Consider the following 21,085-nt stretch of genomic DNA (forward strand, 5'->3'; position numbering starts at 1 on the left):
GAATGAAATATCAAGCATCTTCTCAGATCACAATGGCATAATATTAGAAATAAACTACAATACCATCAAAAAAATTCAAACACTTGGAGGCTAATTAGCATGTTATTAAATAATAATTGGGTTACCAAAGAAATAAAAGGAGAAATAAAAAACATCCTGGGAACAAATGGCAATGAAAACACAATAATCCAAAATCTATGGGACACAGTTAAAACAGTCCTGAGAGAGAAGTTCATAGAATTAAAGGGCTATCTCAAAAAGGCAAGAAAAACTTGTAATAAATTATCTAACTCTAAAACTTACAGAATTAGAAAGAGAGCAACAAGACAAGCTCAGAGTGAGCAGAAGAAAGGAAATAACAAAGATCAGAGTGGAAATAAATGACATAGAGACCACAAAAAATACAAAAGATCAATGAAACCAAGAGTTGGTTCTTTAAAGGATAAACAGGATTGATGAAACTCTAGCCAGGCTCACCAAGATACAAAGAGAGAGGACACAAATGAACACAATCAGAAATGAAAGAGGAAAAATAACAACAGAACCCACAGAAATACAAAGGATTGTAAAAAAAATACAACTCTATTCCAACAAACTGGACAACCTAGAGAAAATAGACATATTCCTAGAAAAACACAACCTTCCAAAAGTCAATCAGGAAGAATAAAAAAATATGAATAGGCTGATAACTATAGAGGAAATTGAAGCAGTAATGAAAAAACGTCCAGCAAACAAAAGCCCCAGGCCAGATGCCATCACAGCAGAATTTTACCAAACAGTCAAGGAAGAACTAAAACCTAGCCTCCTCAGACTATTTCAAAAATTTCAAAAGGAAGGAACACGTCCAAGCTCTTTCCATGAAGCCAGCATTACCCTAATACCAAAACCAGATAAAGACAATACAAAGAAAGAGAATTACAGACCAATATCCCTCATGATCATAGATGCCAAAATCCTGAACAAAATTCTAGCAAATCGAATCCAGCATTACATTAGAAAGATCATACACCATGACAAAGTGGGATTTATTCTGGGGATGTGAGGATGGTACAATATCTGTAAATCAAAAAACACGATACATCACATAAACAAATTGAGATATAAAAATCACATAATCATATCAATTGATGCAGAAAAAGCATTTGACAAAATCCAACACCCTTTCTTTTTTTTAAAAAAATATATTTTATTGATTTTTTACAGAGAGGAAGGGAGAGGGATAGAGAGCTAGAAACTTTGATGAGAAAGAAGCATCGATCAGCTGCCTCCTGCACACTCCCCACTGGGGATGTGCCCGCAACCAAGATACATGCCCTTGACCGGAATCGAACCCGGGACCCTTGAGTCCGCAGGCTGACGCTCTATCCACTGAGCCAAACCGGTTAGGGCAACCAACACCCTTTCTTGATAAAAACTCTCAACAAGGTGGGAATAGAAGGATCATACCTCAACATAATAAAAGCTATATATGATAAACCCACAGCTAACATCATACTCAATGGGCAAAAACTAAAACCATTTCCCCTAAGAACAGGAACAAGACAGGGATGCCCACTCTCACCACTCCTGTTTGACATAGTACTGGAAGTATTAGCCATTGCAATTAGACAAGAATAAGAAATAAAAGGCATCCAAATTGGAAAAGAAGAAGTAAAGCTGTCCTTATTTGCAGATGACATGATATTGTACATAAAAAACCCGAAAGGCTCCATCAAAAAACTAACAGACTTAATAAATGAATTTGGCAATGTAGCAGGATACAAAATTAACCCCAAGAAATCTATGGCATTTCTACACACCAATAGTGAACTTAAAGAAAGAGAGACTAAAAAAGCAATCCCTTTTACCATCGCACCAAAAAAATTAAGATACCTAGGAATAAGCTTAACTAAGGAGGTTAAAAAAAGTGATAGAAGAAGACATAAACAAGTGGAAGAATATACCATGTTCATGGATTGGTAGATTCAACATTAAAATGTCTGTACTACACAAACCAATCTACAGATTCAGTGCAATCCCAATTAAAATGCCAATGGCATATTTCACAGAGCTAGAACAAATACTCCAAAAATTTATATGGAATCAAAAAAAACTCTGAATAGCTGCAGCAATTTTGAGAAATAAAAAGAAAGTTGGAGGAATCACAATACCAGATTTCAAGTTATACTACAAAGTGACCATAATCAAAACAGCCTGATACTGGCACAAGAACAGGCATATAGATCAATGGAACAGAATAGAGAACCTAGATATCGAACCAAACCATTATGCTCAATTAATATTTGACAAAGGATGGAAGAGCATACAATGGAATCAAGACAGTCTCTTCAATAAAAGGTGTTGGAAAAATTGGACAGATACATGGGAAAAAAATGAAACTAGACCACCAACTTACACCATAAGAATAAACTAAAAATTGATAAAAGACTTAAATGTAAGTCAGGAAACCATAAAAATCCTAGAAGAAACCATAGGCAGCAAAATCTCAGACATCTCTCATAGCAATATGTTATAGATACATCTCCTAAGGCAAAGGAAACTAAGGATAAAATAAACAAATGGGACTACATCAAAATAAAAATCTTCTGCATAGCAAAAGAAACCATCAACAAAACGAAAAGAGAGTCCACTGTATGGGAGAACATATTGGGCAATGATACATCTGATAAAGGGTTAATATCCAAAATATATAAGGAACTCATACAATTTAACCAAAGGAAGACAAACAACCCAATTAAAAAATAGGTAAAGGACCTAAATAGACAATTCTCCAAAAAAGGACATATAGATGGCCAAGAGACATATGAAAAAATGCTCAAAATCACTAATCATCCAAGAGATGCAAATCAAAACAACAATGAGGTACCATCTCACAGCTGTCAGAATGGCTACCATCAACAAAACAACAAATGATAAGTACTGGCGAGGATGTGGAGAAAAAGGAACCCTAGTGCACTGGTGGTGGGAATGAAGACTGGTGCAACCATTATGAAAAACAGAATGTTGTTTCCTCAAAAAATTAAATATGGATCTGCCATTTAACCCAGTGATCTCACTTCTAGGAATATATCCTAAGAAACCTGAAGCACCAAACAGAAAGAATGTATGCACCCATATGTCCATAGCAGCACAATTTACAGTAGCTAATATCTGGAAACAGCCCAAGTGCCCCATCAATAGATGAGTGGATAAAAAAGCTGTGGTATATTTAAACCATGGAATACTATGCAGCAGTAAAAAAGAAAAAACTCTTACTCTTTGAGATGGCATGGAGGGACTTGGAGAGTATCATGTTAAGTGAAATAAGTCAAAGAAAGATAAGTATCATATGATTGCACTCATATGTGGAATCTAACTAACAAAATAAACTGATGAATGGAATAAACCCAGAGACATGGAAGCATGGAGCACAGTGCAGAATCTCAGAGGGAAGGCGGGGGAGGGTGGGTGGGTGGGAGGTAATCAACCAAAGGCTTTAAAGGCATAACCCATGGACACAGACAATAGGGTGCTGAAGGCCTGGGGCAGGGAGCAGAGGGAAGGGGGTGGGCTGAAGGGGGTGAATGGGGGAAAAGGGGACATATGTAATGCTTTCAACAATAAATAATTATTTTTAAGTCAAATTTCCTTCGGCTTTAAGACTTCATTTCCAGGCTGTGGAAGCCAGTGAAAGAGGAAAGCCAAGAAGAAGCCAAAATATCCATACAGCTTATTCCTCTTTATCCAGGAGTTAATTTTCTTACTCCTACATGTTGGATCATTTGCCCAAAATTAATTCAACTTAATATATATTGAGTCACCTGTGCACAACATGGCCATCCCACTACTGCCTTGTGGCTATTTCCTTTTTCTACTAGCAGGTGGGTAAACTCAATGAGAAAAAAAAGATGCATATTTCCAAGATCTTTGACAGTCAAGCAAGGTGACACCATTGGCAAAGATAAGAATTAAAGATTTTCCATGAAATTGCAATTCATTGCACTGTCCTATTTCCATTAGCATGAATAACTGGGAGCTGATGGTATTCTCATTAGTCTTTAGTATGAGTCCATGGGGAAATCCTTTTACAGAAAAGCTGCTTGGCTGGTAAAACCTCACGTGAATATGTCCCTGGCTAAAATCATCTCTTACATGTCATCTGGCATAGGATTTTGTGCAAAATCCTTGCATGTTGAGGTTACCAATAAATTTTATTTTCTTATACTGATATGTACCTTTTGAATGTTTAACAATGAGCATCTATTTTAAAAATCAGAAAAAAATGTTAATATAAAGCTTGCTTAAGGCATCTGATAATTGAAAATCCATTCTACTAGATATATTAAACATCAGTTGTTTAACCTTTCCATGTTCTAACCTTCTATTAACATAGATCATGTAAAGGTAAAGTACCTGGAACACATTTCCTTAGCATTTGTAGAAAGACCCTTACTGAGTTAAAATTATTTTTCTTCTATGAAAACAAGGTTACAGATAATGCCTTTATACTGCCAAGAATGTCCTTCATTCAAACATTCCATGATCAATACAGATTGAGTAGGTGGGCAATGGGAAATAGATCTCTGTGGGTGAAACTGTACTTTTCTCTTGCCAACAAAGTTTCTCTTTTTATCCTTCCAGGAAGCACAAGCCAAATTAGAGTGCTAATACTATAATGTACCAAATCAGGTGTTAAAGATATCGACTCTTTTTTTTTCTTTTTCTTTTAATTGTTTGAAGCATTATAAATAGTAGTACATATGTCTCCTTTTTTTCCCCCCCATTGACCTCCCCCCCGGCCTCCCCTACCCCCCAGTACATGCCTTTACCTGCCCCCCGCCCCTTGTCTTGTATCCATTGGTTATGCTTATATGAAAGATATCTACTCTTTCTCTTTTCTTCAGATGGCCTCTATTTTGTTTCATCTTCAAAAACATTATCTTACAATTATTATTTCACATATAACCTGTAACTAAAATTTTGTATAAGCAAACAGGTTATAAATCTTTTTTGAATATTTTTATTTATTTCAGAGAGGAAGGGAGGGGGAGATAGAAACATCAATGATGAGAGAGAATTATCAATTGGCTGCCTCCTGCACGCCCCACACTGGGGATTGAGCCCACAACCCAGGCATGTGCCCTGCCCATGCATTGAATCATGACCTTCTCATTCATAGGTTGATGCTCAACCACTGAACCATGCTAGGTTATAAATCTTAAATGAATAAAATACTCTTTGCAATGATCTTGTGACAAAGTACAGGTGCTCTCCAAGTACCTAAAGTCAGAGCCTTGACTTCCCTTGTTTCACCTCTCCATTCCCTATTCTGGCATCCTTTAGTTTGCTGTCCAGAAAGTAAGAATTCCTTTCCGTTTATATGTAGAGAATCTCTAGTTCAGATATTATACATGACTCAACCAATACCACACAGTAAGCAACAGAACTGACCAAAAACCAGGTCTCCTGACTTAAAGTACAGTTTTCTTTCCATTAAACTCTGAGGACGTTCCAATCCTACTGAGAAGTCAGGGAAATATAAGAAGCATGGACATAAAGGCCCATATTTTAAACCTTCCTCACAAATTTCCTTTGACTTAGTTTATTTAGGTTTATGAATATCTTTAGTTGTAGTCTCTGTCTTTTAATTCCCACATGGTATATTGTCCCTTTTGGGAATTCTGGTTACAAAGTTCTTTATTCATTAATTTGGATCATCTCTTATGTGTTAACTGGCTGCCATGTGCAACAGACTAGGCTTCTATTTCAGAAAGTAAACTGGCTTCCTCACATAATTGCTAGAGGAAAATTGGTGTAGTCAACAGAACACTGAATTTGGAGACCTGGGTTTTAGTTCTGGTCCTAGTTTGGACTTGTTTTCTTTCCTTGTACAAAGTCACCTGCCCTAATTGGTTTTCAAGTTTCTCATCTAAAATTAATGGGATTATATCACTTGGCTTTAAAAAGAGTTACTCTAATAGCTACCACTTACTAAAAGCTAACTATGTGTCAGTCACTGTTGCAAGGAACTTGGTGTCCACAATCTCATTTACTGTTCAAATGCCCATGATGATGGTCATTATGCTATTATTTATCCCATTGTAATAATAAGAAAACTAAAGCTGGAGACATTAAGGGACATTTCCAAAACAAAAAGGCCATGGAGTTGGGCTTTTGATCTAAGTGAACTCTAGAGCCTCTCTCTACACCCAACCCCACTGCCTCTCCAACACACACAAAAATAATAATTAAGAATGTACTTTGAAAAGCATTAAGCTTTATAAGTTTAAGGTATTATTCCTTTCTGCTACTTCAACCTATTTAAATTTCTTAGACATGCATAGGTCTATGCTATTATCCAATAATCACCTCAAATGTCAAAGTTAGAATATGGATACAGAAAACTCAAATCTGTTTTATTGGTTTAACAATAGAAGGAGAGACTTTTGGTAGGTTCCATAAGGCCATGCTTTACATGTCTGAAAATTTTCTAAGTATCTTTTCCCTTCCTTTATATCTTTTGGTGGCTTGTCCTTCCTAAAAACTCCAGAGGCTCATTTTCAGCCAAATGTTGATGTTGGAAGCTTTTCTCCCAAGGAGCTAAATGAATGAGAATTTAGTCCCTTGGCAGATCCAGCTAACTCACCTTATAAATAAAAAATGGACCCTGGGAAGACCAACATAGCAGACAACAGGACAGCAGGGAGGGAGAGAGTGTGACAGAGTGAAGGAGTCAGAGGCTTATGTGTGGACATGGGTGGTGTGTGTATGGGTGAGTGAGGGACAGTTAGATATCACAGGAGTCCCAGGGACTGGCAGATCGGGCTTTCCTAGACAGAGAGCCCCTGCTACCATGGCAGGCATTCCCAGGCTGGTGTGGCTTTGGTGAGGAGCCCACTCCATCTTGTAGAGGGGAGCAGCAGAGGCCAGGAGTGCAGCCACACCAATACCTAGACTGACCTTGGACACCACCCCCAGACCTGTGCAAGGAGCTGCTTGCCAGCTATAACTCACGTGGGACCACCACAATGCTCCAGCAGTGAGAGGTGCAGCACCTTGTTGGCTCCCAGACTTCTGCAGTGAGCACCTGCCAGAGAGACCTCCTGAGCTGTGCCTCCTCACCAGAGCCTGCACCCAGTGTTCCAGGGTCCTGCACTTCAGATCCCCATACTGTGAGTGCAAGACAGGGGTACCCCACTCTCCAGCCCCAGAACAGAGCCGTTGCCCAGCACATGCTTCATCCCTGGCCCAAAGACAGAGCTGCTGGTGCAACCTGGTGTGCCCAGCCACAAATCACAGGACCATACTTCAAGTGCACTGCCAGAGGGATGTAGGGTGCCATCCTGCCTTGGGTGCCAGGGCTGCACAGTAAATTGCATGTTCTGGGCCCTCACAGGGAGACTCATACCAGAGGAACTGTGCATATGCCCCTGCTGACCCCAAGTATCTGAAGTGGACAACTGAGGAACCAGAGCTGTTGAAGAAGAGGGTACAACTTGGAGCAGAAACAATAAAGGTGTAAAACTCAAAAGAGACACAACCTTTGGGCTAGTGAGTCCTGGACCATGGATTCAATCTCTCAGACCCCAAGTAGGGTGGCCTGGGCCAGAAAGAGACAGGTAAATGGGGAGACAAAGAAACAACCCCCAAAGGAAAGAAAAAGAGGAATCACCAGAAAATGAACTAAATGAAATGGACACAAGCAATATCTCAGAGAAAGTATTCAGAATAATGGTCATAAAGATGCTAAACCTTCTGGATGAGAAATTCACCAACATAGGTAAAAATCAAGAGGGAATGAAGAATGATATAGCTGCAATAAAGAACACTATGGAAGGTTTCAAAAGTAGACTAGAAGAAGCTGAGGACTAAATCAGCACAAGATAAAAAAAAATTGGAAAGCAGGGGGAGCGTTTAAGGGAACTTGGGGACAACATGAAATGAAGCAACATCCATATAATAAGGGTGCAAGAAGGACAAGAAAAGGAGCAAGGATTAGAAAACCTATTTGAAAAAATAATGGCAGGAAACTTCCCTGACTTGGTGAAGGAAAAAGTGACTCAAGCACAGAGAGTCCCAAAAGGATGAATCCAAAAAGACCCTCACCAAGGCACGTCGGAATAACAAGGGCAAACATTAACAACAAAGAGAGAATCTTAAGGGCTTCAAGAGAGAGACAGAGAGTTACCTACAAGGGATCTCCCATTAGACTATCAAGTTATTTCTCAACAGAAACACATCAGGCCATAAGGGAATGGAATGAGGTATACAAAGTGATTTAAAGCAAGGGAATGAATCCAAGAATGCTCTATCCAGCAAGGCCATCATTCAAAATTGAGGGGAAAATCAGGAACTTCACAGACAAAAAACAAAAAAACAAAAAACTAACAGAGTTTATTACCACCAAGCCAGCAATGCAATAAATGCTAAAGGAACTGTTGTAAAAAGAAGGAAAAGAAAGGGAAGAAGGAATGCAGGCATAAAGAATAAAAATGGCTACAAACTAGCAATTATCAATGATAACCTTAAACATAAATGGATTATATGCTCTAATCAAAAGACATAGGGTGGATGAATGAATAAGAAAACATGACCCATATATTATATGCTGTCTACAAGAGACCCACCTCAGGACAAAGAACTCATACAGACTGAAAATGAAGGGATGGAAACAAATTTTCAGGCAAACGGAAATGTAATAAAAGCAGGGGTAGCAATACTTATATCTGACAAAGTAGACCTCAAAGTGAAGGTCATAACAAGAGATAAGGAAGGCCACTTCATAATTCTAAAGGGATTGATAAAACAAGAGAATACAACTCTGGTAAACATTTATGCACCCAATGCAGGAGCACCCAAATACATTAAAAAAAAAATCTTCTGGAAGATATCAAGTGTGAGATTGACAGCAATACAATCACAGTAGGGTACTTTAATACACCACTGGCATCACTGGATAAATCCTCCAGACAAAAAAAATCAACAAACAGCAATCCTAAATGACTCACTAGATCATATGGAACTAATTGACATCTTCAGAACATTAAATCCCAAAGCTATGGAATATACATTCTTCTCAAGTGCACATAGGGTATTTTCAAAGGTAGACCACATATTATGACATAGGCAAAGTCTCTTCAAATTCAAGAAGATTGAAATCATAACAAGCATCTTTTCAGATGACAATGGCATAAAATTAGAAATCAATTACAATTAAAAAAATCAAACACTTGGAGGCTAAATAGCATGCTATTAAACAATGATTGTGTTATCAAAGAGAACAAAGAAGAAATAAAAAACATCCTGAAAAGGAATGACAATGAGAACACAACAATCCAAAAATCTATGGGACACAGTGAAAGCTGTCCTGAGAGGGAAGTTCATAGCACTACATGCCTACATCTAAAAACAAGAAAAATTGGTAATAAGTTATCTAACCCTACAACTTAAAAAATTAGAAAGAGAGCAACAAGAAAAGTCCACAGTAAGCAGAAGGAAGGAAGTAATAAAGGTCAGAGTGGAAATAAATGACATAAAGACAAAGAAAACCCAACAAAACAAAACAAAAACAACACAAAAGATAAACAGAACCAAGAGCTGGTTCATTGAAAAGATAAACAAGATCGATGAGCCTCTAGCAAGGCACATCAAGAAGCAAAGAGAGGACCCAAATAAACAAAATCAGAAATGAAAGAGGTGAAATAACAACCAACACCACAGACATACAAAGAATTGTAAAAAAAAAATACTACAAACAACTGTTTTCCAACAAACTGGACAACCTATATGAAATGGACATATTCCTCGAAAAATGTAGTCTTCCAAAATTCAATCAGGAAGAATAAAAAAATCTGAATAGGCTAATAACTATGGAGGAAATTGAAGTAGTAATAAAAAAAAAAAACTTCCAGGAAACAAAAGCCCTGGTCAGGTGGCTTCAAAAGGGTGTTTTACCGAACATTCAAAGAAGAACTAAAACCAATCCTTCTCAGACTATTCCAAAAAATTCAAGAAGAAGGCACACTTTCAAACTGTTTCTATGAAGCCAGCATTACCCTAATCCCAAAACCAGATAAAGACACCACAAAGAAAGAGAATTACAGGCCAATATCCCTGATGAACATAGATGCTAAAATCCTCAACAAAATTCTAGCAAACTGGATCCAGCATTACATTAGAAAGATCATACACCATGACCAAATGGGATTTATTCTGGGGATGCAAGGCTGATACAATATCCACAAATCAATAAATGTTATACATCACATAAACAAATTGAGAGACAAAAATCACATGATCATATAAATTGATGCAGATAAAGCATTTGACAAATTCCAACACCCTTTCTTTTAGAACAATATTTTATTGCTTTCAGGGAGGAAGGGAGAAGGAGAGAGAGAAACATAAATGATGAGAGAGAATGATGGATCAGTTGCCTACTGCATGCACGCCACTGGGGATCGAGCCTGCAACCCAGGCAAGTGCCCTTTGACCAGAATCGAACCCAGGACCCTTCAGTCCACAGGGCGACACTCTAATCCACTAAGCCAAACTGGCTCGGGCTCCACCACCATTTCTTGATAAAAACTCTCAGCAAAGTGGAAATAGAGGGACATACCTCAACATAATAAAAGCCATATATGACAAACCTGCAGCCAACATCATACTCAATGGGAAAAAACTGAAATCGTTTCCCCTACAGGAACAAGACAGAGATGCCCAGTTTCACCACTCCTATTCTACACAGTACTGGAAGTGCTAGCCATAGAGATCAGACAAAAAGAAGGAATAAAAGAAATCCAAACTGGAAAGGAAGTAAAACTTTCATTATTTGCTGATGATATGATACTGTACATAGAAAACCCTAAAGACTCCATCAAAAAACTATTTGATTTAATAAATGTATTTGGCAACATAGCAGGATACAAAATTAATACCCAGAAATTTATGGGATTTCTATACACCCATAATGAACTCACAGAAAGAAAAACTAAACAAACAATCCCATTTACCATTGCAAGAAAAATGTTAAGATACCTAGGAATAAACTTAACTAAGTAGGTAAAAGACCTGTACTCAGAAAACTATAAGACATTGAAAAAAGAGATAGAGGAAGATATAAACTAGTGGAAGAATATACCATGTTCATGAATTTGTAGACTCAACATCATTAAAATGTCCACACTACCCAAAGCAAACTATAGATTTAACGCAATCCCCATTAAAATACCAAAGGCATATTTCACAGACCTAGAACAAACTCTCCAAAAATTTATATGGGATCAAAAAAGACTCTGAATAGCCACAGCAATCCTGAAAAAAAAAGTACAAAGTTGGAGGTATTACAATACCAGACATAAAGTTATATTACAAAGCCACTGTTCTCAAAACACCATGGTACTTGTGCAAGAAGAGACACATAGACCAATGGAACAGAACACAGAACCCTGAAATGGACGCAAACCATTATGTTCAATTAATATTTGTCAAAGGAGGCAAGAGCATACAATGAAGTCAAGACAGTCTCTTCAATACATGGTGTTGGTAAAATTGGACAGATACATGCAAAAAAATAAAACTTGACCACCAACTTACACCATACACAAAAATACACTCAAAATGGACAAAAGACAAACGTAAGACAGGAAACCATAAAAATCTTAGAAGAATACATTGGCAGAAAAATATCAGATATAGCTTGTAGCAATATGTTTACTGACACATCTCCTAGGATAATGGAATTGAAGGAGAAAAATAAACAAATGGGACTACATCAAAATAAAAGCTTCTGCACACCAAAAGAAACCATCAACAAAACAATAAGGAAACCCACTGCATGGGAGAACATATTTGCCAATGTGACATATGATAAGGGTTTAATCTCCGAAATTTATAAGGAACTCATACAACTTAACAAAAAGAAGATAAACAATCCAATAAAAAAAATGGACAAAGCACCTATATAGACACTTTTGAAAGAAGACATACAGAAGGCCAGGAGACATATGAAAAAATGCTCGAAGTCACTAATCATTAGAGATATGCAAATCAAAACAAAAATGAGGTACCATCTCACACCTGTCAGAATGGCTATCATCAAGAAATCAACAAACAACAAGTGTTTTTGAGGATGTGGAGAAAAAGGAACCCTAGTACACTGGTGGTGGAATGCAGACTGATGCAGCCTCCGTGAAAAACAATATGGACTTTCCTCAAAAATAAAAAATGGAACTCCCATTTGAGCCAGTAATCCCATTTCCAGGAATATATCCCAAGAAATCAGAAATACCATTCAGAAAGAATATATGCATCCCTATGTTCATAGCAGTGCAATGTACAATGGCTAAGATTTGGAAACAGTTAAGTGCCCATCAGCAGATGAGTGGATTTAAAAACTGTGGTACATCTACACGATGGAATATTACGCTGTGGTAAAAAAGCAAGAACTCTTACCATTGCAACAGCATGGATGGACCTGTAGAGCATTATGCTAAGCAAAATAAGCCAGTCAGATAAAGATAAGTATCACATGATTGCGCTCACTTGTGGAATATAATGAACAACATAAACTGATGAACAAAAATAGATCCAGAGACACAGAGTCATCAAACGGACAGTCAAACTTCAGAGGGAAGGCTGTGGAGGGTGGGAGGCGGAGGGGAGATAAGAGTTCAACTAAAGAACTTGCATGTATATAAGCATAGCCAATGGACACAGATAATGGCGGGGGTGAAGGCTGAGGCTGGGGGGCGGGGGCAGACTGGGAGAGGACAATGAGGGGAAAAGGGGACATACATAATACTTTCAACAATAAAGAATAAACAAAAATGGACTCTGTGAAGATAATGAGAAATTCCTCCCCTTAGAACTTGTGCCAGATGTGGCACAGGATGGTTAATTCAAAATAATTGAATATTCCTAACAACTCAATTCTTCCAGGTCACTTTGATCAATAGTTCATAGCAAACTCTTCATCCTGTTTGTCCCATATTTGCATGAATATTATGCACTAAATGTTACACTCCTTTGAACTTCAAAAGAGTTCTTGGCCTCTTTCACTAGAACTTTAACAACACAGCATAATGGAGCTACAGAAAGACATTTTCCCAGTTAAAGACTTCAGACCTTGATGATTCTGGACAGTAACAAACTTTTATATAAGCCACAAATGGCTCATTCATCTACTGCAATGCACCATCAATATTTCCTGGGTTCCTGAGCCTGTCTTCCCTCCTATGAGCACAACTGTAATGATGTCTACTTAGCTACTAACAAGTGGCAGCACCCACTTCAACATTTCCTTATGAAAACAGCTTTCCTCAAATATAGCATTTTTTCAGACCTCTTCAGATTTTACACCAACTGAATGAGTATCTTTAGCCACAATGGCGCCCCCCCCCCACTTCATTCCACTTTGATACCCAAAATAGGAGTGCAAACAAGCTACAGAGCACCTTCTTTGATCTAGAAGCTTATATTCTAACCATCCTGTGAACGGTAAAAAACTTTGGCTTTCTTGCGTAAAATGGTTACCTGGCAACAAGGAGCTACACTCACACATGTTTCCTGAAGTTTTTCTAAGTTAAAAAGAAACAAAAAAAAACAACCCTCTTTTTCCTTCTTCCACTCTCATACCTACCCTTCTATAGATTACATGGGAAATGAGATATTCTTTTAAAGGGTTTTTCTCCTATATAAAAGTAATTCTTGTCAATTGTGAAAACTTTGGAACAACTAGAAACACAAGGATGAACAAAAATAATACTCATGAACCTACTACCAGAGATAAAAGAAAATTGGTTCCCTATTACACACCATACATGAATATAAATTTCAGATGGAATAGAGAACTATGGATAAACTCCAAATTACATAAGCTATAGAAGAATATATAAGAATATGGAGTTAAAAATACATTCCTAAGAATAAAAAGAAATCCAGAAGCCATAGGAAATAATTGACAGCTCTGGCTACACACACACACACACACAAATTCTTTGTGAGAAAATACAAGTTAAAGTTTAAAGCCAATGGCAGATGGGGAAATTATATTTGAAATGCAAAAAGTGAATAACAAAATTTGAAATAACAAAATGGTAATAAGTAAGCTTTTACAAACCAGTAAGACAAGCAACCCAACTGAAAAATATGCAATTCACTGGAGAAATACAATTGGACTAAAAAATAACTGAAAAGATGCTCCAGTAAGAGGAAAATATCACAGCAAAACTGAAATGTGCTTTTCCCTATTAAACTTGTCCTAAAATCCAAGATTAATAATACTTTGGTGAAAGAATTAGAAATGGGAACTCATACAAAGATGGTGGGAGTATAAATTAATACAACTCTTTTGGAGGACAATTTGATAGTCCTTAAAAGATTAAAACTGAACATATACATTGACCTAACATTTCCTCACAAGTACTTACCTAAGTGCCTAAAGGTGTTCATTAATGCCTTATTTGTAATAGAAAAAACTGAAAACAACCTAAATATCTACAAACAGAGACTGGTTAAATAAACCATGGCACACTTACACAACTGGAAACTGAAGGCATTGGAATGAATATGGTACTTTTATATTACCATGTTCTGACATGCAAGGATGTCCTATATACATTGCTGAATAAAATCAAGTTACAGAAAAAGACACATGTCCCATTTTTGTAAAAGAAAACAGTCTATAAACATATAAGTTTATTTTCATAACACAGAGAAAAGAGTTTGGAAGAACACATCTCAAACTGTTAGTAATGGCTAACCCTGGGGCTTGGGATGGGAGTTATGGGATACATGTTCTCTACAAAGCCCAGATACTTTCATAGTGTTTTGTAAAGTATTATTAATTTTATAATATAAAAATGTTAAAATAAGTTAATATAAGTATTTTCCATGACTATCAATTTTTCAATAAGCACATTTTAATGGTTGCATGATACTACATCACATGTCCATTCACCAATGGATTGATATTTCCACTGTTAGAGCTGCAGTGTAAAGCTCTGTGCATGCAGTGTGTATGTGTGTGGGGGGGGCAACATACATAGGACATATGCTTTGAGATTTCCCCTTTAGTAGAGATAAGCTTGCATATGCCTTTGAGATAGTTAGCTTGGTGTGGCCACAAAGAATGATGATGAATGGCTCATTCAGGGAATGACCATGACCTTGCCTTCGTCCTCTGATTAAAAGCCTCAAACACCAGACCAAAACTGGTGCTCTAGGCCATGTGTTACATAATCATTTTGACACCAACTGAATATCAAAAGGGCTTGGGACAAATTCATAGGCGTCAGGAAACGTTAAAAAGTTATAGTTTTTGGTCTGTAAATAGTTTTTAAGTTGCATTTTTCCTTTGTTTGTCAACTAAGCTCTATATCACATGGGCAATATTCCTCAATCCTTCATAAATGTGGAAGACTTCCCAGAAGAGATGGTCTTCTAAGAGTTGCTTGTTTTCCTCATGATGCCATCAGTAACAGCCCATAAGGGAAGTTTCTTCCTAAGAGAGAAAGGATTTTAAAGCCCAGCTGATTGTGGGCTGAGCTGAGCTGAGAATGGATAGAAAACTTTTCTATCAAGTCCCTGTAAATCAAGGGGACAAATTCTAGAAAAGGAGGGATCTGATGGAGTATATCGAAGTGAAAGAGGAAGGAGTTTTAAGGAATACATGGGGAGAGGTTGATCCAAGCTTCCTTGCTAAGTTCGTGCCCTGCTAAATTTCCTCTTATGGCCCAATATACTAGATATCACTATACATCATTCATATTGAAAAACCTAATAAAATCACTATTTTTCCCAGGAAGAAGGCTAAGTTTACTCTGAAAATCATAGCAGTACAGAAACACACAAAACAATGGAATAAGCTTGACACTGTTCCCCCTGTCAACAAACCTCATGCCTAATATATGTAAACTTAGGCTAATAAAGGAGATAAATGTTTAAACGATGGGCTTGTGATATTACTTTAGCTCCTCTTATGAATATTTTCACAGTTCCCTCTTATGAATAAGTTCAGTGGAGCAGAGAATGCCCTTCTTGGACCAGTTCCACTTTGTGCTTCTTTTGATGCAGCCAAAAAAGGGAACTACAGCTATGGCTTTTCTCTCAAATTTGGAGCAAGTGTCCAGCTTAGAGGTGGCTGCAATTGGCCCAAAGAAGCTGAGGCTCGTACTGTGTGAAGACAGGAGAAAGCTCCTAACAAGAACAGAGAAGTCAATGGTTACTCATAAATCTCCCAATTGTGGTGGCAATGGGGGTTAATTAGCTCCACTCCCTGCCACTCTGCTCTCTCCAACATGTTAGCCCAGTGGTCAGCAAACTCATTAGTCAACAGAGCGGCAAACCGCGGCTCGCGAGCCGCATGTGGCTCGCGAGCCGCAGTTTGCTGACCACTGTGTTAGCCCATCACATGGATTGCTGACTTTCTAGAAATATTCCCTGGCTTTGCAGGGAATTATTCCTTTCAATAAATGGCATCCAATTTGCTCACGGTCCCTGGAATCTCAATTTCCTCAAAGGATTTTTCATCTGAACCCAGCTCATGTGAAGGCTTTTTCCTTCTTTATTTTCTGCATAAGGGAATAGGCAGAGCCCGATTTACTTGTTCTTTTTACCCCCGTTATTCTTTTTCATAAACTGAAAACCTTTGCTGAAGAGTCTGAAACTTGAGAAAAATCCAGCTCAACTGTTAGATATTTCTAGAGTTACGTAAAATGGAATGAGATTTGTAGTTTAAAACAGGAAAAGGAAAATAGGCTAATGTGTCACGGGTACTATGAGATGAAAACTATATGATAATCAGAAAAACAGCCCCAAATTTAGTTGGCCTGATTCAAAACTCTTATTATTTTATCAATTCATGCATAAACCAGTACCATTCACTTTCTTCTGTTAGAATAATGTCATGGCCACATTTGGGCTACATCACATTCAACACAAATTATAACCACATTTTCAAAGAAATTACAAGAAAGCATCCTGTTTTTAAAACTTGAGACACTTACGTTTTACTTGCTCTGTTTTGCTTCCTTCTAGGAAAAGAAAGAACAGCAACAAGGTAAATATGTATTTTATTCCTCCCATTTTCCACTTATTTCTCATTTTGGCCACTGTGAAAGGCAACTCAAAACTTCCAGGGTCTGGTGTAGTCAAGCTGTTGGGAAGAAAACAGAAAGAAGACTTTAAAAAGATCCTCTGAAAGTGATGGAGATCACTGATGCTTAGTGTTTCTAATGTGCTAGGAAAAAAAAAAAAAACGTTGGAGAATTTACATAGATGCAAGCATTGTTTTCCTATGTAAGAAATAGAAACTGCCTCTCCTGTCTTGCAAAGATGATGAACATTCATTTCTATCCAATGCTAAGGCAAGTCATAGGGAAATAAATTTTAAAATCCTCCTTTCTAAGGGAATTAAAGTTGATTTCTCAAGAGATCATCTTTGGGAAAAAAAGGGAAACTGGGGTTTGCAAAACAGCTACTTTGGAAAACTAGATAAAAATAATAGGCATGAGACCCAAACAATTTCTGAAAGTTAACTAATCTTATCTTCAAGATTTCTGTTTTATTAATACTTCAGGGATGAGGAACAAAGATCAGTGTTTCTCTTATGTCTTCCATTGGATCTATAAGGCTCTTCAGCTTGGCTTACTTATGTTGGAAAACATAGATGTAATTAGCAAATGGATGCAATTAAATACCTGAAAGACTCAGGCATATTGTGAAATGGAAATTTAAAACGGGCCACTTTTCAGGGAATTTAGGTAAAATTAAATAGGTAATGTGTTACATTACACCACCAAGCAAAAGAACATTATAAAGCAACTACAATTCTTAAAAATGTGAGACTTACATTTCCAGTCTAAGGGGTAGAAATCTTAAATCTTTTGAGCCTTCAAACACAGCTCATATCCAGTCACAGGTAGTTTCCATAGGCTTTAGAGTTTGCAAAACTCTTCCAATTGGTGATCTGAAAATATTTAAATACTTGAGAAACACCATATTTCAATCTGGGCTTAACCCTGGACGGTAACTCAGCTCATTGATCTTTTCAGAAGATCCAACCTAAATACCTAGTATAAAGAGCTGGAAGAAATGCAAGATGATCATTCTGGAGAAGTAAATTGTCTTTGGGCTGTGATATGGATACCACAGCTCCTACTTTAAATGCTCTGAAATTGTCCAGATATTTGGAAATCCATTTATGCATATAATAACCAAAGGATAACTAATCATAGAGAATAACTTGTGCCATCAGCCAGGTTTTCCCATACCATTCTGCCTTCTCTACCTCCTTAAACAAGAACTAAATTGTCTTCGGACATATTCCTAGCCTTTCAAAGGTATAGGTTCTGATGTCTTGGTCCCCTCTGTGAGTTTGTGGTCTACCTTCAATCATTCAGAATGTCTCTGTCTTCTAAGAGCTACCAGGTTCCCTTCAAGCAAATCTTTTGCACGAACAGTTGGGACATTCTTCCTGAGTCTACTTTAATAAGCTTATCCCCCAAATCTCCAAATGAGAAATATATTTTAAACCACTGAAATCCATTTTATCACAATCACATATGGATCTCAGGAAGTATTTCTCAAACCACAGTTTTCAGGTCTCCCCATGCAAGAACCAACAGGATTATTTTTCTTGTACAATGGTTGGGCGATTCAGTGAACAGTAGCATTGCTTCATAACTCATGCTGGCAAGAAAACGGCTCTTAGATTTTTTTTTGCTTTTCTTGGGTCCCAACTAATGTTATGAGCAAATAGAAAAGTTAGTGACGAGAGAGCAATTAATCTCTTTTGCTGTTCCTGTCATCTGTGTGGCCTCCCAGGCTGTGATGTAGAACATCAGAAAACTAATCGCTTTATAAATCTTCACTTTTGATTTATAAGATCCTGGAGTCCTGCCTTTGTATTCTGTGCAGAAATATAAACTAAGCAGAGTTTCCTCCCAGGTCTCCTCACCATTCAATTTCTCTTTATCCATTTTGTTTTTTTCTTTTGTGGGAGCAGGGTGGTGCAAGACATTTGTTAGGACTGTAGCAATAAACACAAGTAAGCATTGCTCAGCAAACATGCTGAGTCTTACACTTGCAAAGAGCCAAACTGTCCTTAATTTTTCAAATTATACTTTGACCCAGTTAACTGGAGTTATTTCTCCATTAACTCTCTGCTTCACACAGGCTATGCCATTGAACTTGCACTGGTTCTTTTACAGGTTACTTAGAAATGTAGCCATTGACATGTTTTGGGGAGATCCAAGCCACAGCAAGAAAACAACAAAGAAAATGAAACCCTGCAACTGACACTGGGGAGGAAAGAGGGAGACTGGGTGTTATAAGACAAAAAGAAACATGTCAGAACCTAAAGAAATGTGTAGATTAAGGTGCCATGAAACAAGCATTTGCATTGTTCATTTGCATCAAGAAAAAGGCCCAAGATCTCCTTGCCCAGCTATAACTGCAAGGCAGTCTGAGCCATCAAGTTGTCAGGAGCCTGTCCATTTTCAGAAGAGGTCTCCTGGGTAGAACAGAACCAAAGAGACATTCTCAGAGAAAGAAAGGGCTGAGCACATGTCAGCCAGTTCTTCAGGTCCCATCCCACAGCGTCTCTTTAATCCTCACTGAGAGGCTTGACAGACCTTGTAATCTCATATTCACTATCATCTGTGGGACGGCCCTCGGAGGGGTGGGGGGTAGCAATTCTCTTCCTGACAGTAGGAAGACACTGCAGTCTCAGACAGTGATGACTAACCTCCTCTCCCCACTCTACCTCCCAAAAAGAAAAGCTCAGTTCACTGAAAAATGGCAGTTCTAGCCCAGGTGACTCTTTTCAGAGTCAATGCCTTCATTGCTACTTACTATTGACAAACAAGGGCTTGTGGAACATCTTGTTATAATTTCATTTCATTCCCCACAATAATCTCAGGCACACTTGAGCCTACAGAACTCAAATCCCCATTTTCGTAAAGGTAGTGGCAGAGCCAGAGGGACTAGAAGGCAGGCTTTCCAGGCCCTGGCAATACTGAATTGCTTCCTGAGCCTAGCGTCTCAAACTCTGACCCCAATTGTTTGGATTGGAAAATGAGGCAACTGTCCAGAGGCTAGAGGTGCCTCTCCCCCATCCTTCCCAGTTTCATTAACTTTAGCACGAATTAATCTCCCACTGGTTCAGGGCATTTCAGCAAGTGAGAAAAAAGGCTCTGGGCAAACGGGATAACTAAGGGGTAGCTTCCCATTTGGCCTCCGGAAGCACCAGAGCATGGAAATATGCAGGCTGAGTAGGGAGTGGAGAGTGGTGAGTTCGAATTCAGAGTCCCCAACCTGCCTCCAGTCAGGCACCCCGGGCCCCACCTCCACCCTGGTCGCTGGCAGCAGGAACCTAATTCGAGTTTGGGGTGACAGATCGAGAGTTTGGGGCGCCCTCTGGGAACTTTCAGGAGTGGCTCAGGCCAGCAGAAGATACTCCACCTGTGCAAAGGCTGGAAAGGACGGTAGGGGAAGCAGACTCCAGGCACTGCTCACTGACCTGTTCACTGGCTTCCTCTGTCTTCCACTGGTGCAGGCTCTCCAAGCTCTCCCTGGCGCTCCTCTGAGATCTGTGGCTCGCAGGTTGTGGCGAGAGCTAGAGTGCGCGCGAGGGGGGCGGGGGGACCCAAAAGTGGGTGGGAGAAAAAACATCACCGCCCTCACACCACGAGGGAGCAGCGGTTCGCTTGGCTCCTGGGGACTGAGCCAAGGCGCGGGCGCCAGCGGCTCGGGGCCACCTGCCCGCCCGCGGCCCGCGGCCCGCGGCCCGCTGCCCGCTGCCCGCCGCCTGCTCCCTGCTCCCCACTTCCCGCTCCCCACTTGGCGTGCGAGGCCGCCTCTAGGCGCAGGCGGGAAATCTGCAAGCGCGCAGCCACTGCCAGCAGGCACCCCTTCTCCACTCCTCACTATGGCTTTATTCCTGCTCCCCACACTGGAAAGTTAGGAAAGCAGGAGAAAATGTGAGGCTCAGCCGGCGACTTTCCCATCACGCAGCGCCCCCACTGCACCCCCCTCATCTGGCTAAGCAAGCTTTGGGGTCTTAAAGGGACCGCACATCTCCTCCCTCCCCTTTTTCCCCTCAGAG

General features: G+C 39.0%; 1 protein-coding gene across 6 annotated transcripts in view; it reads right to left on the reverse strand.

Moving 5' to 3' along the window:
* CHRDL1 (chordin like 1) overlaps positions 1 to 20,817 on the reverse strand; it is a 174,861-nt gene extending 154,044 nt beyond the window's left edge. For 4 of the 6 annotated variants that reach the window (XM_080652747.1, XM_080652744.1, XM_080652743.1 and 1 more), the window contains exons 1-2: positions 20,501 to 20,715; positions 16,986 to 17,134 (exon numbers count right to left, since the gene is read on the reverse strand). In XM_080652747.1, coding sequence (XP_080508873.1) covers positions 16,986 to 17,134; positions 20,501 to 20,652 — 301 coding nt within the window. In that variant the 5' untranslated portion in view covers positions 20,653 to 20,715. Of the gene's footprint in view, positions 1 to 16,985; positions 17,135 to 17,830; positions 17,909 to 20,500 lie in introns of those variants that run through there. The other 2 variants (XM_080652748.1, XM_080652745.1) reach the window with 2 other exon arrangements.
* Between the last annotated feature and the right edge of the window lie 268 nt (positions 20,818 to 21,085).

This window comes from Plecotus auritus, assembly GCF_963455305.1.
Source record: "Plecotus auritus genome assembly, chromosome: X".
Taxonomy (NCBI): Eukaryota; Metazoa; Chordata; class Mammalia; order Chiroptera; family Vespertilionidae; genus Plecotus; species Plecotus auritus.